Raw genomic sequence first — 22961 nt, 5'->3', positions numbered from 1 at the left:
CGCGCGGGTGATGGTCCACTACGCCACGGCTCTTGCGGCTGGGGTCCGTAATGACTTGGCGGCTGGTTGTTCACTCGTGGCTCACGACGAGCAGACCAATTACGACCACGAGGTGGCGAATGCCAACGCAATGGCGAACGCCCACGCTGCAGTGATCTCCTCTCGGTGAACGACTTCTTCCAGACTGCGGTGGTCTTCCTTGTTGCAGGTTTCGGGGCGGTGAATGACTCCATCTACGTTGCGGCGACCTTCCTCGTTGGAAGTCCCGAGGAGGTGAGCGGCTCCTTCCGCGTTGCGGTAATCTTCCTCTTTGGAAGTTCCGCGGAGGAGAGCGGCTCCTTCCACGTTGCGGTGATCTTCCTCTTTGGAAGTTCCGCGGAGGTGAGCGGCTCCTTCCACGTTGCGGTGATCTTCCTCTTTGAAAGTTCCGCGGAGGTGAGTAGTTCCATCCTTGTAGTCGTAGTGAGTCAGCACGTCCTGGTATAAATCCACTGCGTCCTAGCTCATAAGGACTCATGTTGGACTGATATCCTCGCCGGTAATCTTGCTCGGGTCCTTGGCGTCCGCGTCGCTAAACATTAGGTCCACAATGATACATCCCCGGGCACAGGGTGAACCCACTGGTGGTCCACCTTTGGTGTACCATAGCTCAGATCCAGGTCCTTGCGAGCTCTGCATCAGTCCTTGACACAGATAATATAGTGCAGTTCCCAAAGCAGGAGGTGGACCAAGCGATTGGCCACTCTCCCACTGGCTTTATATCGCCGCTGGTACAGCAAATTGCACCTCTTGGTGTCCTGTATGCACTTGTCCATCCTTTTGTTCTTGTTCTCTACCTTGCATATGGTTAGCAGGAACTTTCAGTTGCAGTTGTTGCGGTGTCGTTGGCACGTTCGGGTGTACTGCAGGTGTACACTTGGACTCGAGTCCGACTGCCGACGTCTTCACCTCTTCAGCCAGATTCTCATCTTCAGCCTCACTGCTCGCAGGTGTTGTCACCGAATACACGGGAGACATGTGTGCAGCCGTCGCCACACCATCGTTGTTTCCATCGCTATTCGCCAGTCGTGTCGTCGCACACAACGAGAGACCCGAGAATAGGGCTCGTTGCTCACTGTCAGACTGGGCAACTTCGACTCGTCTCACCGAGTTGATGAGGGAAGCTGGCGACTTCTTGTACTTCAACTTGTTCTTAAGTCTCTTGACCAGGTCTGGTCTCAGTTGCATGCCAGTCTGCGCAGTGCATTCTGCATACCAGTGACCATCTCCATTGCAGTTAGCGCAGGCTGTGTGCTGCTTCTTCTCAGCTGCAACCTTTGCCTTCTTGCGCTGGTTCTTCCCACGTTTCTTTCCAGACTCACGTCCACTTCCACTGTTGTGTCCATGTCCGTAGCCTTGACCTTGTCCTCGTCCTTGTCCTTGGCCAGTACCAACCTGCACGACTTGCATCGTCCGCGTTGTAGGCCGGTTCGTCTGCTGTTGCAGCTGATCACGCTGATGTTCAGCAGAACGCAGGCGCTGCAATGCCTCGGACAGCTTTAGGCCACGTCGGTCGTGCTGGTTGATCCAGTCTGCGTGTTCACGCGCGAGATCTCGAAATACCAACACGCAGTTTGATAGAAGTAGGCTTGCATGTTGCCATTCTTCAAATTCACCATTTCCTTGACGCAGGAGTGTCATATTTCGTCCGATGACCTCCACGTACGCAGTAACGGACTCGTTCGGTTGTAATCGGCGAGTCACCAAGTCCTGTAGCAAGTAGTCAGGGTTGATGCCGTCTCAGGCCTCAAAGTGTTTTGTAATCGTTGAATACAGCATTGCTGCCGCATCCATGTTGTCTCTTATCTCATCAATCTTGAACGTAATGCGTAAGTCCACAGATAGAGATAGGGCCAACGCGGAGAACGCCTTGTTCTTTCGCGTCGCATACCACTCATGATACTTAGGGCGACGTGACCTTCCTCTTCGTCATATCGCTCTCCTCCATACGTAATGTCGCCTAGCGAGCGCGTCTCGAAGTGCAACGGCACCTCGCTTCGCCACGCTTTGTAGTCTTCTTTCTTGTGAAGCTTAGGCAACACAATGCTTGCGGAGTTGCGCAACGCCTTGGTGTGGTCGGACAGCTCCTTGTCGTCGTACCGACCACCGGGGTTCATGTTGTCCAGGCTGCTCTCTCCTCGGCTCGTGTAGCTTCGTCCACTGCCAACCGATCCTTGGCTCGACGGTGGTGGAGGCGGAGGGGGCGGATTTTCAACTGATCCCGTTTCTTCGATTGTGTTCGAATTCTGCGTACCTTCGAGTAACACTCGAAGCAACGGTCGCCCACCAGTAATTCCGACCAATGAGCGAATTAGTCGCTCAGCATCAGATTGCGATAATGTCGCATCATCCGGGCCATTCAGTCTTTCGACCAATCCCGGGGAATCTTCTCCTTGATTCGTCAAAACTTCTTCTTGTGTGTTTTCAACACCAGAGTCCACGTCAGTCGATCGCTGCGCCCTGATTGGGCTCATAACCTGAGATGACGCATGGCGCGTCACCGGGCTCTCCGACCTTCTATCACTACGTAACGTAGGTGCCATAAGCACAGACTTGTAGGGCAGTAGGTGTAGAGCAAGTAGGAATAGAATGTAAGACACGTGAGTGCCGGGCAAAGTACCACGACAGGACCACGGAGTTCTGGTGCTTGCTGTCTCTCACTCGTTGTGCACGCAGCACAGCAAAAGCAGTTGTGAGAGTGAGAGCTGCCAGCACCTGAACCTCCATGTTCCGCAAAGTTAGATTAGCACATACTCAGTCTAAGATAGTCTATAGAAAGCTAAGTAGTTCACCATCACCTGCAACGCAGTTGCAGCTGCTCACCGCCACCAATGTCGTCCTTCATACAGTCCTTGGTATCTTCCGCACGCCGCTCGCACGTGAGCGCGTTGCAGACCGGTACGCCGGGATGCAGTACATGCATAGACACGCGTAGGATTGTAGGTTGGATCGGTAGTACTGGTATTGCCAGTGTCTTGGGCTGTGGCAATGACGTCTGGCACTGGACACTGGCAGACCGTAGCAAGTAGCATCTCACAGTAGCAGGATAGCATCTCACAGCGTGTACCAGTCCGAACCCGGTGCCGAAACTTACAACGCCGTGCTCTCGGCTCTTAAGTTAGGATACCGCCACATCGACACTGCGCAATACTATGAGAACGAAGCCGATGTCGGCCGTGCCGTTAAGGACTCGGGTATCCCTCGTGAGGAGATCTTTGTCACCAGCAAGCTATTCATACTGAATTGGGGATATGAAAAGGCTCTGGAGACCACGAGGGCCAGTAACGAGAAGCTCGGGCTCGGATACATCGACCTGTATCTACTTCACGCCCCAGGCGACGCAGCGACACGCGAAGAGACTTGGCGTGCACTTAAGGAGCTGCATGAACAGGGAGTTCTAAAGGACATTGGCGTGTCCAACTTTGGTGAAGCTCATCTCGAAAAACTCTTGAAAACTGCCAAAGTGAAGCCCGCAGTGAACCAGGTGGAGCTGCATCCGGGCTCATGCGTCCCACGTTGGTGAAATATTGCAAGGAGCACGACATCCTGCTTGAGGCGTACTCACCGCTTTGCTAAGGCTATTAAGCTCACGAACCCAACGCTACTTGAGATCGCCACCGAGGTGGATGCAACTCCCGCTCAAGTGCTAGTGGCTTTCAGTCTGGCGAACGACTTCATCACGTTGCCAAAGTCCGTGAACCCTGAGCGCCAGAAGGCCAATTTGGAAGCTGCGAACGTCAAGCTGACACCTGCGCAGATCGCCAAGCTCGTCGCACTGGACGAGTACTTGGTCACGGGCTGGGACCCCATCAAGGACCATGCTGTCTAAATGAAACCTTTTTCGAAATTTAATCTTTTATCAATGCAATTTTTCTGGTCTCATAAAGAAAACGATGTGGTACTGTAGCTCAACCCTTTTAATGTGTTGAATGATGCAAATGGTTATACAGTAATGTTACCGGTACTGTACTTCAAGAGGCTAGATACTTGTGCAAAATGTTTATCTATTTCTCTCCAAGATCTGCATGCATTTATATGGTAGATCAAGGACAGTTTTGCCGTGTCGATAGGACGAAGGTCTGTATCTACTCCATGCCCCGGGCGACGTTGCTACGCGCGATGAAAGTTGGCGTGCACTTGAGGAACTACATGGACAAGGGATTCTGAAAGATATTGAAGTCTCCAACTTTGGCGAAGCTCATCTTGAGAAGTTGCTGAAGACGGCCAAAGTGAAGCCTGCAGTGAACCAGGTGGAGCTGCATCCTTGGCTCATGCGTCCGACGTTGGTGAAGTATTGCCAAGAGCAGGACATTTTGCTTGAGGCGTACTCGCCATTGGCCAGAGCTCAGAAAATGGACAATCCCACACTAGTTGGGATTGCAAAGGAGGTGGGTGCCACTCCAGCTCAAGTGCTTGTCGCCTTCAGCTTGGCCAATGGGTTTATTACATTGCCCAAGTCTGTTCACGAAGAACGTCAGAAATCCAACTTGGAAGCTGCTACGATCAAGCTGACGGATGCTCAGATTGCAAATCTTGCAGCATTGGACGAGTATCTGGTTACTTGCTGGGACCCCATCAAGGATCATGCCGTGTAACGGCTTTGTCTGAACTAGCAGAGTATTTCCATTTACGGTATTAACCCCTTGGTTCCTAACGTCATAAGTTACGACGTAACGGGATTGTTTGTCGTAACTTACGACGAAAATCTTTGAACAATAGAAATTGGCTCGGAGGCAAAAATCAATTCTTTAATCAAGTTATTTTCCACTCGAGATAAATATAAGCTCATGAAGGTCACACAGGAAAATGCAAAACCTAGACAGGGATAGGGTCTGTAAAGCTGTGTTGCAGGTTGCGCAGCCCTCATTTGAAAATTTTCCTGATGGCGCGTATTCGATCGACTGGACGCGCGAAACCTGACACGCTTCCGGACGACGTCGACTTCCGGCACTTGTAGCGACAGCTACGAGAGGCTGGCTGGCGCTCCAGACGTCCCAAAGGCCTAGAGACACACTGGACATACGTCAAGCCAGGAGCGCCTGCTAACGGCGATATGGGCGTCGACGTTTTTCTCGGCCAGGCAGCTGTAGTGGCTCATGTCATTGAGTCCGGACTGCTACGGACCGAGAACGAGGTGAGGCTATCGTTTATGCAAGAAATATCATCTATACTAACGCATGAATACAGGGAGAGGCGTCTGTAGAGCACGAGGAGCGCAAAGCTGAGGACCAGGTCAACCATGAAGCTGATGTGCAAGACGGCGAAGATTGCAGCGAAGCGGAGGTCATTGTGCGTGCGTCCCAGATCGACACCAGTGTCCAGTTGTCGCAGGGCACTATGCAAGACCTATTCGGTTCGCCTACGCCAAGCGAAGTGGAGCTGTCGCAAGGAGCTGTAAATCGCGCATTTGACCTTCCGCAAGACGACGGTCAGGATGGCATTTCAGAGCGGGATGTAATTGAAGGAACGGCCCCAATTACAACATCTCTCGGGGGCTTCTGGAGTCGAAAGCTTGGATTCCCGATGCACCTGTCCCTAGGCGAGCTCAACCACGGCGTGAATTCAAGCGCGACGTTAACTTTGTGGAGGCCAACGAGAACTCGAGCGACTACGAGCACTTGAGCTCGGGAGATAGCGATAGTGGTGCACTGAGAGACAATGAGGAGGACTTTGTGGAGCTTCGTGCCCTGGACGACGATGACGACGTCATTTCGGAGACGGATGCTGTCCAGATGGATGAGGCGTTTATCGCTTCACTAAGTATCGGTGACGACGATCAACTAAGCCGACCGGCGCTGGAAAGGCGACAGCAAACGCTTCGGACATGCAGTGGACTCAACCATCGTCCAATTTCGAATTGTCTGACGGATATCCTGGCCTCGTTACCGAAGAAGCACATCCCGTTGTTGAACTACGGAACCTATGCGATTCACCACTGGATACATTCTTCTACTTTGCTCCGAAGTCTTTGTGGGTCTGTATCTGTGAAGAAACCAACCGCTACCGCAATCAGCAGATCCTACCAAGAGCCGAGCGATTGCGTGCAAAGCAGACTGAGCGGCGTGGGGCGCCAACCGAGACGCTGAAACAAATACGACGACGCCTTCGAATGAAGCCAGTGTATGGCACGTATGAGATTCTTCATGTGCTGGGTCTCTTGGTAGCACACATGTTGTGCCCGCAGCAACGGCGCTTTGCTCAACACTGGTCGATGACAGAAGACGGCGCGGTCCCCGCTGGAACCTTCGGCAGGTTTATGCCCCGCAATCGCTGCCAGGATATCCTGAGAGATCTACATTTTGTGGATAACGAAAGTGAGCCTACCCGTGACAAGTTGCGAAAGCTTCGTCCTGTGGTTGATAAATTGCAAAAGCGCTTATTTGCCGGGTGGACACTACCTACTGTGTTCTCATTTGACGAAGGTGTTCTTCCAGCGACGTCTAGGCGGAACACCACGAGGATGTTCATGCCGGACAAGCCGCACCGATACGGGTCCAAAATGTTTATGACGTGTGATGCCAGAACTGCGTATTGCCACAGGTGAGCCCGTGCTTTTTTTTCTTCAAATCGTAATGCCGTAACTTACGCCTTTGCTATTGACCGCGTTATATTTTGTCGTAACTTTGGAGATTCGAGATTTACGTGGGCAAGGTGAAGACTCGTGAAGATCAGGCGAGCGCATTTGACCATAAGACTGGAGCTGCAGCGGTGGTCCGCAACCTCAAGGTTGTACTTGCCTCAGGACGCCAAGCATTTCATGCTGTCACGATTGACCGCTTTTATTCGTCCATCCCGTTGGCAATCGAGTTGCTGTCTATGAGTGTGTACGTCGTGGGCACTATCATGACACGACGTCTTGGATATGATCGCAATGTTGAGGAGTCTCGGAAAACCAGACCAAGCACCATACCGCGTGGGTCGTTCACATTTTCGCGGTCGTTATCAGTGCCAAGTCTGATTGCCTTCCATTGGTGGGACCGTAAACCGGTCCATTACCTATGCACAGGGTCAGTGATGAATGCGTCAACGATTAACCGCAACGTAAAGGGTGCAGGGCCGACGACAGTGCCGTGTCCACAGGCAGTAAACGACTACCAGGAGTGGATGGGCGTAGTGAATGTTCACGACCAACTCCGCCTCCAAACCTTCTCAATTCAGACATCTGCTCGTTTTGCCAAGTATTACAAGAGCCTATTTTTAGGTCTTATGGATCTCGTTATGGTGATCGCTTATATATCGCACAAAGAGGCGTGCAAATTCACGAATACCCCGGCGTTGAAGCGTGGAGAATGGTATGCCGTACTACACAAGCAGTTGCTGCAGCTAAAGGAGCAGGATTTTGCTGGAGTGGCGTCTACACCTTCTCCTGGAGGCAAGACACGCAGGCGAAGACGCGCTGGCCACTCTCTCATACAGGTTGACGACTGGATAACGGTCTCGGGCATTCAGAAACGACGCCAACGTTCTTGTAAGGTATGCGCGCTGCTTCGTGGAGAGCGAAAGAAGTCGTTTCAGACCACCTTCTACTGTGATCAGTGCTCTATCGACGACGCAAAGTGCTACCTGTGTCCGAAGGCAAGGCGTGAGTACAGGGGCGTGATGAAAACGTGCTTTCAGATTTGGCACGAGGACTTCGAGTGTGGGCTCGCCATTCCGACTTCGCTTGGCAAGCGCGTTGTCCTCAGGCGACCTGGAAAGAAGACCGGAGAGCGGAAGAAGACCAGAAGAGAGCTGCTACGTGAAGAAGAGTGTGAAGCAGACGACGAGCAACGTCGTCGTAGTGACGATGGTAGTGAGGACGACAGTGCGTTTGATCTGTAGAAACGCAATGGTCAAATCCCTTGTGAGTAGCTATAAAACAAGCTTTCTTGAGTCATCGTACCTTCTGTCTAGCAAATTCTGGACTGATCTGGTTCCTAATCCAACTGTGCCCAGCTGTGGGTCTTCTGCAATGCACAAAGTTACGACCATTACATCTTTTCAACAACAAACGAAGCAGTGTAACTTACGACTTAATCAAAATTTCACCTGTGAAAACCTATGCACCTAGCCCGATGTGAATAGTACACGACTATACAAACGACATGATACAACGAAGGTTGTAAGTTACGACGTTATCTTAACGGTTCCGAGGTCCAAATCCTGGGAACCAAGGGGTTAATAACAAAACTACCCAGTTCTGGCAAATAATCAACCCAAATTTGCTCATTTTTGGCTTTTAGTGTCAAGACTCTCGAGTTTCTTCGTCGCTCGCGCTCGCTCACGTTCGTCCATGCGGTCTCTTGACCGCGCAGTGCCAAGCATAATTGACTTTATCGCGGCCGCGTTCGGTGCAACCCGTCGCGACTCTTTTGGGCTGTCCAGGCGACGAATTCTATGCGATTCTCTCCCTTCTTCTCGATGTCGGTTGTCACGCTGAACCAGTGCACCAAGCATCAGAATACAATTTTTTCAAAGAATAATTGCAGAACGAGACATACACGAGGCGCTAGAAGAGCATGACCAGCGTCTCGGCGTGAGCGACGATCTCGGCGTCTGTGACGACGTTCGAGTGGGCTCCGGCTCCGACTGCGACTTCGTGAGTTGCGACGGGTAGAGCGCCGATATCGACGCGAGAAGTGGTCGGAGTTGCCGGAAGACGACGAGCTACCGCATGAGCTGCTTGAAGATCGCCGCCGATGGCTCCTTCGCGAGCAGCGTCGGTGGGTGTCACGCGCGTCCATCCTCAATCCATGTGTCATAAATTTGGCGACCCCCGTTTTAGTGTTGTTGTAGAAATAACCTACCTGCATAATCGCATATCGGATGTGGTGACATTTTCTACCTTTTCAAGTTTCGATAGCCTGTATAATCTAGTTAGGGGCTGTGTGTCGGCTGTGAAACAGTGGGACACTTGTGCACGCATTCACCGCTAACTCTGGCAACTGGATCACTTTCAGAATTCCTCGGTCGACAACAACAGTATGATTTTTGCGTTTTGGCTGTTGATTACCACGGCAACTTTAGCCTCAGTTGCCTCCTTGCCACGTTTCACTCACTATTTTCGCTTTCGTGTTGGTAACAGACAGTTTGATTGAAAAAGTCCCATCACAATTGGGCTATTTCCAGCCCGATGGCCGACCTCAATCTTTCCGTTCCTTCGGCATCTCAGCTCCGCCCTTGCCACGAGCCTGAGCCGTCAACCCCCTTAACACCGGACATAAAGCCGCGCCACCGCACGAGTGACGCGGGCTCTTCGACGGCGGCGTCAGAAGTCTCCACGTGCATGGCATCACCCTCCTTCCTCTTCGAGACAGCCCCAACATTCACGTTGCAGCTAGACGGTCGCGCTAGCTCCGCCGGTTCCTCGGACTTTGACGAACTGGAGGACGCACAGGTGCAACAATTGCCAACAAGCCACACCGAGATGCCACATCTCGACCTCAACAAAGTGGAAAACACGCAGTCTTTATCGTACCAAGGCGTCCTGAGTCCTCGCCAGCAGAGTGGCAAACGGTACCACGGTGGTTATCTGCAGCACCGCGTCCCAAAAGCCGCTGGCTTACTCAAGAGCTGGAAACGGAAATATTTCCGTCTTCGAGAGCATGGACTCGTATGCTACAAGACACAAGACGCCGCAACATCGCTGTTTGAGGTGAAGTTCACACGCAACTCGGTGCTGGAACATGATAGAAATCAAACACAACAAGCACCAAATACGCCCAAACAATGTGCAGACGCCAGTGACACATCGGAAAAGCGCCGACGAACGTGGACTTCATCCAGCTCATCGTTGACGCTTGTACTGACGCACGTCGAGATCACAGGACACCAAACACCTGCCAAAGCTGTCGACGTGCCAGTATTTCTAAAGGCAGAAGACGAAACCGACCACGCCGCATGGACAGAGTGTATACAGTTCATGCTCGAAGCTCGAAAACGCCACGAGAAGACGTCACACGATCATGTTCAGTCGAGCTCTGTGGATCTCACCAGCACCGTAGTAGAAGTGGGGACATTCGACGCCTTTTCTGCAAGGTATATGTTGATGAAGGAGATCGGCGAAGGCTCTTTCTCGATCGTTCATCGTGCAGTCAACCGCATGACTGGACAGGTATGTGCAGTAAAGTGCTGCAAGATCTCGCAGGCGCTGGAAGAAGAGGAGCGACTGCTACGCACTCTGTCGCACCCCAACGTCGTCAGTCTCGAAGGTGTTTACGAGCGCGACACGAATCTCCATTACGTGGTCATGGACTATTTGAAAGACGGCGACTTGTGCGATCAGCTCATTGAACGCCAACGTCTTCCAGAACCTGAAGCTCGACGCATCATTCGTCAGGTAGTCGAGGGACTCGCGTATTTGCATCGTCGCTGTGTGCTTCATCGCGATATTAAACCGGAGAATATCCTGATCCACGGGAACATGGTGAAAATTGCAGATTTCGGGCTGGCCAAGCAGCTCGAGAGCTCTTCAACGATGCTCAAGCGCAGCTGTGGCACGCTGGAATATGCTGCTCCAGAGCTGCTGTGTGGACAGCCGTATGGCTTGAAATCCGACGTCTTCAGTCTTGGTATCGTGCTGTATGTGCTGCTCTTCGGTGCCTTCCCGTTCAGTGTGGAGTCTGCAGCAGCGTTGCAGTGTATGGATCACTTCCCAACCGGTGTAGACGTACGAGACATGAGCTGCTTGAGTCTCTCGAATGTGCAGTGGCGGACGGTGAGTCCCTTGGCACAAGACGTTCTGCTGCAGATGCTGAAGACAAACGACGCCGAGCGAATCTCTGCTGAAGAATTACTGAGCCATCCGTGGTTTGACCATGTCAATGCTAACGCCAGCAACGCACAAGAGCTGGAACGTGTTCGTATCGAAGACTGCGAAGCTCTGGGATTCGCCGAGTTGCTGTCTCGTGGCTTCCAAGTTGTCAAATTTGGCTACAAGCCATCGACAACGCCACACTCCACTTCTTTGACCGTCAACTTCATGGAAGAAAGCGTCACTTGGACTGCCAGGAAGAATGCAGTGTCGACCAACAAAACTTCTGGTAAGCGTGGACGTACCATCCAGCTTCGTGAGATCATGGAGATCCGAGAGGGTCACTCTACCGAGGCGTTCCAATCGCTCAAGTCTGCGCCACCTTCCGAGCTCTGCCTGTCCATCATTTGTCCATGGCGAACGCTCGATCTGGTGGTGGAGACTCCGCGTCAACGCGAATTTGTGGTGCGTGGCCTCCGACGACTGCTCCCCAGCCACTCACTGTAGTTTATATCTTTTGGCGAGCCACAAAACAACAGTGTTAAGTTAGATAACATCGGTGGATACCTACCGACAGGGTGTTGTTAATATTTATAAAGCATCCGTGGAGTGTACATTCCGTTAAGTTGCCAAGGTTAGTCGATCGTGAACATTTCGAGCTCTTCGTCCTTGACTTTCTCCTCCGAGATCCCGTGAGTCTCTAGAAATTGCAGACTGAAGAGAAGTTGCTGCAGATATTCACGGAATTCCAGCACATGCTCATCCCGGAACATCGTTGGGGTCAGTGACGACGTCAAGTTGTTGTCCAGATCTTCACGCGTCACGCCGGCAGGGAAGCAGTGGACGATCGACGCAGCGTACATGAGCAGAAAGACGCCGCAGTCCGAACTGTTGCTCTGCAAAGGGATCTAAGAGGAAGTCAATTAGCAACAGACGTCACGTGTCAGTAAACGAGTGCTGCGTACGTTTGGCTCGAGGAGACCGATGCTTTCCGAGTCGAACACCGTCACAATCGACTCGTTCGGATCCAGTTTTTCTTCATCTTTTGACACACTGACAGCACTGGCAGCGTAACGAGCTTTCCACTCGCATTCCAGATAGTCGCGTAGCATTTTTGTAAACTTCTTTTTTCGATGACAGCGCAGAGAGTCCAGGAACAGCAGACAGGGAGAATTAGCGAGTCGATCTTCTTGACACGACTGCACTTCCTCTTCCTCAACCTCTTCTTCCGCACTGTCACCGCCGTTAGCCTCTGCGTCTGATGGCCGTTGCGATTCTCCATCGCCATCCACCAGGTCCACCACTTCTTTCTTGTCCGTAGCGAGCTTTTGACGCCGACGTCGAACTTTCCGGTGCTTTTTGATAATAGCTGAGCCTGGATTACAAAACACAGCGACACTCCAGTGGAAGCTACGTGCCGCAGGTCATAACTACGGTTAGAGATACACAGCCGTGATAGAAACAAAGAGCAGTACCTGTCATTGATAGGAATAAATAAGAAGCGCTTGTCGAAAAGGTTCGTCTCCTTCTGCGTCCAGCGCGCAACTCGCGCGAATCGTTCGTCTGGGTCTGCCTTTGTTAGCTCGTGAGCTCCGTTGGTGCCATTCAGCTGCGTGAAAAAGTGCGAGGAGAAGAAATACGTCTGCTGCTGCTGCCACGGAGGCAAATGGCGCCAGAGAAATCTACACACGGTTCAAACACGTCAGTACCACGAGCATAATTCCCGTCTAGTAGCGATACGCACCGTAGATAGAAGTCGATGATATTGTCGTTCAGAAACTCCCCAGGAACAAGGCGGTCCACGTCGCCGAGCGTCACTGAGATCCGTCCCGACGTGTCCGAGCCATCGTACGGATATGTGAGCAACACTTCGTTGCGACGACTCTCAATCCTCCTGCGTTTCAGCTTCTCGTCCTCACGTCGACTTGTAGCTGCTCGTTTCCTGCTCTCTGTTTTGTCGCTTGTTTTCTCCTCCTGCGATGGAGAAGATGCTGCCGAGTTGTCTCTCGTATCCTGTTCGTCTTGGTGGGTGTTCTGAATAACCACCACGTTGTCCACAGCGCTGTCTGCACCTAAATCTCGATACTGCCTGTCTATATCGACAGCGATCGGCGCTTTCTTCTCGTCCAAGTCCGGCGGTATGCGACCACTATCACGAGACAAATTCAGTGTTCGGCCTCGCGTTGAACCGCCACGGTCTCGCACAACTGACGGGTTCTCATCCTCTTCCAACACAGAAGGTTGTGGCGTTGGACGAAAGAAGCTAGCCACACTGCCGAGCGCTTGTCTAGCCCCGCACCCCACTCTCGACGCCAAGCTACGACCGGCGCCTGAAGACGAGCTGGGTTTCACCTCGACACGACGCGGGTACCGTGACCTAAAAGGCATGTCCAGCTTCAAAAACTGCCGCACTTCGGTCTCCCTGCATCAAATTGGGAGCAAAATCACGACGTGTTAGAGCTGCTTGCTAGTGCGTAATCATCATGCAAGCTTACGACAATTTTTCCTTGAAGAGATGCGCCAATTTCGGATTGTTGTCGCCCATACTCTGGCAGCGCATATAGTCGATTTCTTCGTCAAAGTAAAACACGACGCCGTACACCTCTATATCAACAGGAAATACACAAAAATAACCCACCATTTAGCATAATTGGACACTGCTGTCAGAAAGGAGACACATACTTGGTGTTGCCTTCCCCTTAGCCTCGTTTTCTTCGCATACTTTTGCGAATATGGGGTCGTAGAAGGTCGCGAATTCCGACCTTCCTCTGGAGTTATCCAGCTCCAGCAGCAGGATGTACGGCGAGCGATTGACTCGAGAGAAGCTGGCAAGAAGCACACAATGATAAGAGTTTTATACACCCCAGCATACCCTCATGACGTACCAGAAGCGCACCATGTGCGCATACTTGACACTCCCCTGCCAACGCGCCTTGTTGTCTTTCCATATCGTCAGCTCTACTCGATCTTGCCCGAATTCGAGCTCACAACGGTCAAACATTTGGCCGCAGATGCTCGTGCGTGCTGCCGAGATGACCTCGTGGAGCTCGTCCGGGGCTGGAGAGCTGCGTGCGCTGCTACTTTCACGACGACTGGAGCCAAAAGCCTCTCTTCGCGGCTTCTTGGGCGTGGATCGCTCTTCTACGTTGAAGAAAAAGTTGAGTGGTGGCTTTTTTCTCTCTTCCTTTCTACCAGGCGACTGGGAGGCACTGCTGCCCGGCCACTCTACGTCATCCTTGTGCTCGCTGTGCTGCATCTCGCTGTCGTCGTACTCCAGTTCCTGCGCTCTAGTTTGGCGTCGATTTGTACCGTTATTGTAGGCGGCATCGATGGAGAGATCCAGGACTGAAGGCCCGCGTTTGGGCGAAGAGAGTGCGGACAAGTCGTGGTGGCGTGACGCCGGAGACTTTGCATCGTCAGTAGAGTCGCCGTCCACGTCAATGGGACAGAAGACGGACGAGCGGCTAGCCACTGCAAGCGGATGGCGCCTGTCAGATGCCTGCGAAGCCGACGGAGACGTCAGGCCAAGCCGCATGGCTGCTCTTCCGTTGACTGTAATACCGGATTTGTGTTCGGTGAGGTGCAACACAATAGGTGTTGCCAAATCTGTCATTGAAATGGATAGTGACATTGAGTGATGGTCATGCTCGATGACAGGGGGACATATGTGCTTCGATGGGATGGCTGAGCGCAGCAAAAAACCCGGTTTTTTTGGTATGCTTGCTTTTCCCAGGACAGACAACGCAGATGGGAAAGGACCCAGGCCTCGGACGGAAATCGTAGCAGTAATGAAGAATATCAACTGGGGCTGATCGTAGGCAGCCGGCCGCCGTCGTCCTCTCCTCGGCCCATGCTTGCTGTTGTTCGGCTCGTAACGCAATAAAGGCAGAAAAGGGAGCCTAATTTCCAGATGGGTGTGCTACCAGAAGAACCGGTATAAAGTTAGAGAGTGCAAACGCAGCAAGCTCGGATGCAATGCGGCCATCTGCTGTATTAATGATGGGACTGCCAACGGCCTTCTTCCTTAACTTGGTATTTTAACCAAACAGAGCACTATTGCTGAGGGGTCGAGTGCCTAAATAAATCGAGCGTCTTTTCGACGCAAGGGTTGTCCCTTGCCATCATTTCCGGACGGTGTATATTGAACGTATACATGCTGTTTTCTTGAATCCGGAATTGTCGATGGGCATTTTTCCAAATGAAAGAGATCCGATTGGCCACAATCCGAAGGAAGTTACACAGATGCCGGCTTCCTCCAGTTTTTTCCCCAGCTCGCTCTCCACACAGTTTTTGTATGCCCCTTGCGCCCCTGTCCCAGAAGCCCGTGCTGCGGTTTTTCTTCCCCCCCTCCCTCCATCGCAGGACCTCATTTCCGCTTTCGCTCGGTGGCGCACAACTCGTCTCCGGTCTTAACGACGCTCCTCTCGCCGTTCAACCCGCAAAATATGGTGACCAAGACATCTACGTCCTCCAGCGCTCCCGCTTCTGACGCTCCTGCGAGCGTATCGTCAGCCAGCGCTACGTCCACAGCAACAGCTTCGTCTACTGTCGTGGCAACAACGCCGGCCGCGACCGCTAGCGACTGTCTGAAGGCCCCTCCTTCCGGGGCGGCCTCCCCGTCTAGTGTCGATGCGTCTCCCGACACGTCAGCTTCAGCCCAGCGCTTCACGCGTGTTCCTCCCGCCGTTCTTCAGAGCGTGAAGGCGTCGCTGACTTATCGGAAAAGCTGCCTGAAGCGCTCAAAGTCGTCCGTTCTGCCGCCTTCGACGTTCTGTGAAGACGAGACGCCTACAACCATAATTACGGAGGACAAGGCAGAAAAGAAAGAAGAAAGAAAGTCTGTACAGAAGAATCGCCGGCGCTGCTGGGAGTGTAAAGTGAAGGTAGGCCTGACGGCTGTCAAGTGCCGCTGCGACTACACGTTCTGTGGAAAGCACCGGTACGCTGAGGAACACAAGTGTGCGTTCAACTTTAAAACGGCGGGTAAGCGCATGCTTGAAGAAGAGAACCCCGTCGTGGTACCTTCCAAAGTCGCTCGGATTAACTAAGCCACTGGTAGAGTCCAGATCTTCCTTTTCGTCTGTATCAGTCATCCATGGACATTTGAGTTCGTGGGTCTATGGGTGCTGATGCTGATTCAGTGTCCGACTTTTCCCGACATCTTCCCAACTCATAGAAAGAAGTAAAGGGTCGCCCCGCCCCTATGCGCTTCGAGGCCGTTGTGACGACCTGACGCTTTTTGGGGGTGCAAGGCGACTGTAGTCTAAATAGCAGGCTGGCGTGGCTGCCGCCGCTCCAGCTCGTGTCCCGCCGCGTTCTCAGCGTAGTGCACGCTCCAGGTCAGCGCGGACCGAGCTTAATAACGGAGTTTAAGTATAGTAGTATTTCTGCAATTATCTGTTCTTATTCGAAGGTCTTGTTCAGCTGTGTTTTTTTGTGGGTTTATCGAGTAAGACTTCTCGGCGCGCGACAGGAGAAAGCGATAGGGAGTGTAACGAGCAACAGAAAAACTGTGTCCAGTGTGCTAAAACAGGCGATGGCGAGGATATGGTCGAGAAGGTGGCGCGCGCATCCCCCTATCTTCTGCCGCGATGATACAAAATCTAGGTTAACAAAATTTGGTTCTTTTTCTCAACAAAACTGTTGCTTTGCATACCGGTACGTATCCGGATCTGGGCAGTTGACTATGAACTTTACACTGGCAAATTCCAAGAGGATGTTGCACGTGCCAGCAATTTCTTGAACAGATTGCTGTCGCCCGAGGTCAGCGCCAAGGCGGACGGCATGACCGTCTCGTTCTGGCGCTGTACCGCCTCTGGTTTCGCTTCCAGCGTGATGCGTTGGGAGGAGTCCCATTTTAGCAGTTGCGCGACCACTTCAGGCATGTCCTTAGGCAGTTCGCTCAGCTCGACATCGCCTCGGAAAACCTCGGCGTATAACTTGGCTGCGGACACTTTCTCCTCATCCTGCCTGCAACTGGCGCGACACAGGCCCTCGGCATACAATTTTCCCGTGGTGGGGCATTGAAATTTGTGCAAGAAATACATCCACTCGACGTCAGCGAACACGAGTTGCGACTGAATCTCGTACGGTCGGAATGGTGGAATCGGGTGTCGGAAGCGGACGGCTTGCGAGGCTACCTGTAACGCTCGGCGGTGGCGAGCTACGTTGCCTAGAATTCCGGTCACCCTGCTCGCCAATACAGCAAAAAAAGAAAAATTGAAATAAGAATGTGCATCAGTGTTTGCCGTTGAAAACTGAAAATAGTCGCCAGTTTAGACCAACGCACGCGCAAAAGTGCCATCGCGCCAGCTCCATATTGGAGAGGTACGACGCATTGTTCAGATGCAGGTTAATGTCGCAGTCCAGGAAGCCAGGTCGCGCTCGCCAAACTGACGGATACGTGATGCCCATACCTGGGTGGATGCGCGATTTGTTCAGCGCTCGATGCACCAGACCCGCACCCACATTCCACATTATACGCCCAACCATGTGTGCGAACAAGTTATGCCTAAGCTTATGGCACCGTCTTTCACTGTTGGGACGACGAGAAAATTCCGACGTGAAAAAATGACAAATTCAGTATATTTCGTCCAATTTCTGGCCTTCATACGTCTACGGCAAGTTCATGGACCTCTTCATTTCCTGCCAGATGCGAGCGCTGACCTTCTCGGGCGGGGGCGAAGGCGGGCTTGACTCCAGTTCCAGCTCGGCCTTCTGACCAGCATCTCGCATACTGACATTGCACGCACTGTCCCACTGTAAAAAGCTTTTCACCACTTCGGGTATCTCGTTCGGTGCTTCAATCATCTCGCCGTCACTCACTTCTGCAAAAAGCTTATTCGCAGATACCCGACGACGGCCTTTCATTATGACGCCACGCACGAGCCCTTCCGCGAACTGCTTTCCAGTCGTGGGGTCCTGGAAGCGATGCAACAGGTAGATCCAGTCGTCGTCCCAGTATATCACCTGCGTCTTGATCTCGTACGCGTGGAAAGGAGGGATGGCATGGCGATAGCGAACAGCCTGCGAGCCCACGAGGACCATGCGGCGGTTCTTGATTGCCTGCCACAAGATGCCATTGGCACTGTACGAACACAAATCAAGCACAGTCAACGCTCGTACTAATGTTTGATAGCTGAAAGAAACCGTACGCGGTAAGGTGCCAACGCGCGAGCTCCATGTTGTAGAGGAAAGACGCATTATTAAGGTGGAGATTGACATCGCAGTCAAGCAGTCCCGCTCTCCCCTTCCACACGGACGGATAGCTCACGCCCATGACTCCTTTGCCCATCGACTGCTTGTTCGCCAGCCGATACACCAACCCAGCGCCGATGTTCCAGAACGCACGTAGCACCATGATGTTGGACACCTCGTTGCGCTTACCAACTGATTCCGAAACTGGAAAAAATCTTCCCTGGGCGATTGGCTAATCCGCTTCAACCCATACTCTTTGTATACACATGTATACAGCAGTGTCAAATTGCAGCAATAAAAAAAGAAGAAAAACAGTCGTTTCTTTGCGTTTTTCTTTTCAGGTTTTATCCGGACAGGCAGTCAACTGACAGAACTGAACCAGTATCAAAATTGTTGCCAGTTTGAGATCTTTGACGCGTCCCAGTCGAAATGCTGCTGCCATCCGTGCTAGGAGCCGACGACAAGTTCGGTCCGATCCGTCTCGGTCTAGCGACGGCTACCGCAGTCGTCACATTCTTCTCGGTATGCAAGAAGAGCCCACCTCCTGATGGTGTTATCCCAGTGTCTTTTCTTCCAGGAATCCCTTTGCTTGGCAACACACTCGAGATGGTTGCCAACATTCCACGCATCCAGGACTGGATCTCGGATCAATTCCAAGAACGCAACGGAAATCCGATCGGCGCTCGATTAGTCGGGAAGAACAAGCTCATCTACTTGGCTAAACCAGAACATTTCGAACAGGTGTTAAAAACCCAATCTAGCAATTTTAGCAAAGGAATCGACGTGCACGTGGTCTTCTCGGACTTCATGGGAAACGGCATCTTGCTCGTCAATGGAGATCGCTGGAAATACCACAGAAAAGTGCTTGTGAATCTCTTCAGTGCTCGAGCCATGCGCGAGTTCATGACTCCAGTAGTTCAGAAAAATGTCCATGTTCTAATGGAAATTTTGTCAAATGCCAGTGACACTGGAAAAGAAATTGACATTTACAGACTGATGAACAAATTCACGTTCGAGACATTTACTGAAATCGGCTTTGGACAGCAGCTCGGGAATTTGAAATCCATCGAGGATCACCCGTTTGAAGTCGCATTCGATGAAGCACATTACATTTGCACCGAGAGATTTTCATACCCAGTTTGGCTTTGGAAACTCAAACGCTGGTTAAATGTGGGAAGTGAACGTCTACTTCGGGATTCTATGGTGGTAATCAATGAGTATCTGATGGAAACGATCTCTACTGCGATGAAGCGACGTGAACAAGGACACAGCCGATCAGTAAATAAAGACATTGTGTCCATTATTCTCGACTCCATGGAGAAAAGCGGACAACCAATTACTCCTTCTGACATTCGGGACATTGCCTTCGCTGGAATGATTGCTGGTCGGGACACAACTGCAGATGCTCTAAGTTGGTTAATGCATGAACTTGACCATCATCCACGTGTACTGAAAAAACTGCGCGAAGAACTAATGACAAAGCTGCCTCAATTCGGAAATTTACAGAACTACGTACCGTCCATGGACGAAGTTCAGGATCTTCCCTATTTGGAGGCAACAATTCGGGAAGTTTTGCGCTTAGTTCCCTCAGTTCCAATCATTCCATACCATTGCTATCATGACACGGTGTTCCCCGATGGCACATTTATCCCCGCTGATTCCGCTGTGTTACTGTCGACGTACTCCACCGCTCGACTTGAATGTGTATGGGGACCTGACGCCTCATCGTTCGTGCCTGAGCGATTTCTCGATCCGAAAACGGGCGAATTGCTGAAAATGTCATCAACAGAATTCGTGGCTTTCAGTGCTGGATCTCGAGTGTGTGTTGGTCGCAACTTGGCAATGCTGGAGCTGAAACTGGTACTCTCGTGTCTGGTGAGTTACTTTCGTCTGGTAGAGGTGAACGGCCAGGACGTCACATACGGCAACGGCGTAACTATCAGGATGAAGAACCCGCTCATGATGAAGGTCGAAACAGTTTCCAATACTAGTGCCTAGTACCCATGACCAGGGATTGATATTAAAATGATTTTTTAAACTAATATATTAGATGATATTACCAAAATTTCAACTAATAGCTGACTATTAGTTTGAAAAAGGCGCCAAAACAAGCTAATATTAGTGATAATAATAACAAAGTATTAATATGTCGACCACCAATATTATTTGGATTCTGTGTGGGCCACAAGAGGTCCTCATAGGCTACCAGGTTGGTAACTGTTGCGATGTACTGGTTCACAAGTTGAGGCGGTTAGCTTTTGGTCCCGAATGGGTTTTGTGCCACCGGCTTTTGTCCCAAATGGGTTTTTGCTAACATGTGTGAGAAAGGTGAGAGAAGGAGAGACAGGTAATGTAGCAACACAGAAAATTTTCATTCTGGAATATACGCTCTGCTGAGCAGCCTTCCTCACTACACTAACGCTCGTAGGCTTCGTTCTATCTGTCACCTAACAGTGACATAGCTACTCGCTCTGCGCTAAATACTTGCGTACTGCAAGTGGTTATGAGCCCAAGTATTACAACTGGGTTGTTCGTCAAGATAATGAGTACCAAGGACAAGAAGGAGCCAAGAGAGGAGAAACAGCTCAAGCACCTGCCGTTCGATGGGAACGACTTTGAGGTCTGGCTGGATAGGATCACGTTGAAGCTGGAGAGGAAGGAGCTGTGGCGCTACTGCGAGACAGAGGTGCTAGAGCCCGATGAGAGTAAGGAGTCTGAAGAGCATGCCAGGTGGAAGAAGGAGACTCGCCGGGCCAAGGAGATCCTGTACGATGGCATGACAAATCAAATTATGAAAACAGTGAAGTACGAGCCCACCCCCTTTCGTGTTTTGGAGCGTTTAAAGAAGCGGTTTGTCGGAAAAACGTACTTCAAGTACGCAGAGGAAATGACTAATCTACGCCGCCTACGTCTTGATCCAAAAGCCAATATGGCTGATCACTTAGGGGAGGTACGCCGGCTAATGGACATATTGCCGTACTCGGAAAACCATTGGATGACTATGAAAAACCGGCACTACTTATTGGATCACTACCGTCTGAGTATGATAACGTGGTAGAAACGTTTCTGACTAGCCATACACCGCAAGACATTAATGAACCCCAAAATTATGAGCAGTTGGAGCATGCTCTCGAGGTCGCATATGATCGCCGTCAAGGTCGTAAAACGGAGAGTGGCAAAGTAGATGATGAAGATAAGGCTTATATGTCTAGTGGAGGTCGTGGTCGGGGGCGAGGCCGCGGACGTGGTCGTGGACGTAGTGGACCAGGAGGTCGCGGTAGCCCTGGACGACGTGGTGGTTTTGGTGGACGTGGCTCAGGCGGTCGTGGTGGAAGTGCTGGAAGAGGACGTGGACGAGGAGGACAAGGCAGAGGTACCCAGCAGCAACTCCTAGGAAGCTGCTATCACTGCAACGAGCAAGGCCACCAAGTTCGAGATTGTCCATACTTGGGCAAGCGGCCACCAAGCGAGCGTTCTGGAGTGGAACAGCCTGGAAAGCGCAGCAAAGCTGGTGGTGGCCAACAAGCTAAGAGTGGCAATGCGAAAAGCAGTAGCTCTCAGGGTAATTATTTTGGTGAAGAAAGTGATAATGCTTATGCTGCTGGTGATTGCCTTCAACGGAGAATGGAAAACATAGCTCATAAAAGATGGTATTTGGATTCTGGCTGCACAAATCACATCACGAACCAGAAGAGCGACTTCATTACGTTCATGCCGTTGAGTGCACGAGTGAGAGTCGGCGGTGAGAATTGGCTTAATGTGGCTGGCATTGGAACTGTCCAAAAGGTGTTGAGAACATCCCGTGGCCTATGTACCCTTCTGTTACATGACACACGCTATGTCCCAGAGCTCCAGTGTAGCCTGTTCTCAGTACGACGACAGACTCGGAAGACGCTACCTCCCAATCAACGTGTTCGTGTTCATTTTGACGACGACGACGACTGTGCTATAGTAAAGGTGCAGAGTGCGTCAGCTGCAGCACGTATTGACGACACCAATCTCTATCACCTTGAGCTGGAGAGTCCGCCTGACGTTGTAATGGTGGTATCGTCTACATCAGAGCAGAGTGCGAGCCTGTGGCATGTGAGACTTGGTCACCCAGGACGAAATGTGTTCAACGCGCTGTTCCGACACGTAGATTGGCCTTTAGCTAATGTGGGCTTGCGTGTTGATGAAACGTTTCACTGTGAGTCTTGTGTGAAAGGAAAACTAACGCAAAAAAGCTTTCACACCGTTAACATTTCGGATCGTGAGTGGGTTAGTTGGTGAATTTGTGCACATTGACGTATGGGGACCGTATGCCATCGCATCCTATTCGGGTAAGCGATATTTCGGTCTTCTTTGTTGACGAAGCAAGTCGATTTTCGACTCTATTTTTGCTGGAAAATCGCTCTGAGGTCTATGCCAAGTTTGAGTTGCTCTATGAGTATGTGAAGACTCAGCTCAAAGTGCGTATGAAGAAATTACGGTGTGATAACGCACGCGAATTGACTTCACTTTGCAGAATGTGTGAAAAGAAGCACGGAATGGAGTGTTCGCTTACTGTGAAGCAAACACCCGAGCAAAATGGCATAGCGGAGCGGATGATAAGGACTGTAACTGAACGAATGCGATGTTTGCTGGCACATTTTCAGCTACCTCAGGATTTGTGGGCAGAGGCAGCCGTGACGGCGGCATACTACGCTAATATTGTACCAAATGCCACCAAAGGTATGCAGGTGCCGTTTGCCGTGTGGCATCGAGAGACACCAGCGTACTCGCAGCTGAGAACGTTCGGGTGTGCTGTTCTGGCTTATGTCGACAAAGTTGAGAGGAAGAAGATGGACCCTAAAGCTCGTGAAGCGATTTTCGTTGGCTACAGTCGAGAAGCGTGGCTAAACCGCTTGCTGGATAGCAAGACAAACCAAGCATTTTACAGTCATACGGCTGTATTCTATGAGAGCAAGCCTGGACGCGTGTTTACTGGACAAATTCATCCAGAATCGTCCACAAC

General features: G+C 51.4%; 7 protein-coding genes across 7 annotated transcripts; 4 read left to right on the top strand and 3 right to left on the bottom strand.

Moving 5' to 3' along the window:
* Window positions 1-3206: 3206 nt before the first annotated feature.
* On the top strand, window positions 3207-3868 carry PITG_14394 (uncharacterized protein; the record flags this gene model as incomplete). The annotated part of the gene is made up of 3 exons (XM_002898818.1): window positions 3207-3220; window positions 3265-3523; window positions 3617-3868. 3 exons carry the CDS (start codon window positions 3207-3209, stop codon window positions 3866-3868), a joined length of 525 nt encoding a protein of 174 aa, XP_002898864.1.
* A 5283-nt stretch (window positions 3869-9151) lies between these two features.
* On the top strand, window positions 9152-11278 carry PITG_14393 (calcium/calmodulin-dependent protein kinase, putative; the record flags this gene model as incomplete). Its single annotated transcript, XM_002898817.1, has 1 exon — window positions 9152-11278. One exon carries the CDS (start codon window positions 9152-9154, stop codon window positions 11276-11278), a length of 2127 nt encoding a protein of 708 aa, XP_002898863.1.
* Window positions 11279-11694: 416 nt separating this feature from the next.
* PITG_14392 (uncharacterized protein) lies at window positions 11695-14384 on the bottom strand (the record flags this gene model as incomplete). The annotated part of the gene is made up of 6 exons (XM_002898816.1): window positions 11695-12181; window positions 12247-12453; window positions 12516-13193; window positions 13267-13375; window positions 13454-13596; window positions 13657-14384. 6 exons carry the CDS (start codon window positions 14382-14384, stop codon window positions 11695-11697), a joined length of 2352 nt encoding a protein of 783 aa, XP_002898862.1.
* A 766-nt stretch (window positions 14385-15150) lies between these two features.
* On the top strand, window positions 15151-16004 carry PITG_14391 (uncharacterized protein; the record flags this gene model as incomplete). The annotated part of the gene is made up of 2 exons (XM_002898815.1): window positions 15151-15789; window positions 15948-16004. 2 exons carry the CDS (start codon window positions 15217-15219, stop codon window positions 16002-16004), a joined length of 630 nt encoding a protein of 209 aa, XP_002898861.1.
* A 460-nt stretch (window positions 16005-16464) lies between these two features.
* On the bottom strand, window positions 16465-17263 carry PITG_14390 (uncharacterized protein; the record flags this gene model as incomplete). The annotated part of the gene is made up of 2 exons (XM_002898814.1): window positions 16465-16960; window positions 17061-17263. The coding sequence occupies 2 exons, from the start codon at window positions 17261-17263 to the stop codon at window positions 16465-16467; spliced, it is 699 nt and encodes a 232-aa protein (XP_002898860.1).
* Window positions 17264-17386: 123 nt separating this feature from the next.
* PITG_14389 (uncharacterized protein) lies at window positions 17387-18153 on the bottom strand (the record flags this gene model as incomplete). Its single annotated transcript, XM_002898813.1, has 2 exons — window positions 17387-17858; window positions 17926-18153. The coding sequence occupies 2 exons, from the start codon at window positions 18129-18131 to the stop codon at window positions 17387-17389; spliced, it is 678 nt and encodes a 225-aa protein (XP_002898859.1).
* A 232-nt stretch (window positions 18154-18385) lies between these two features.
* PITG_14388 (cytochrome P450, putative) lies at window positions 18386-19966 on the top strand (the record flags this gene model as incomplete). Its single annotated transcript, XM_002898812.1, has 2 exons — window positions 18386-19246; window positions 19475-19966. 2 exons carry the CDS (start codon window positions 18398-18400, stop codon window positions 19964-19966), a joined length of 1341 nt encoding a protein of 446 aa, XP_002898858.1.
* Between the last annotated feature and the right edge of the window lie 2995 nt (window positions 19967-22961).

Source organism: Phytophthora infestans, genomic scaffold (genome assembly GCF_000142945.1).
Source record: "Phytophthora infestans T30-4 supercont1.34 genomic scaffold, whole genome shotgun sequence".
Taxonomy (NCBI): Eukaryota; Oomycota; class Peronosporomycetes; order Peronosporales; family Peronosporaceae; genus Phytophthora; species Phytophthora infestans.
Note: the sequence above shows the minus strand (reverse complement) of the source record. Positions and strands in the feature narration are given on the sequence as shown.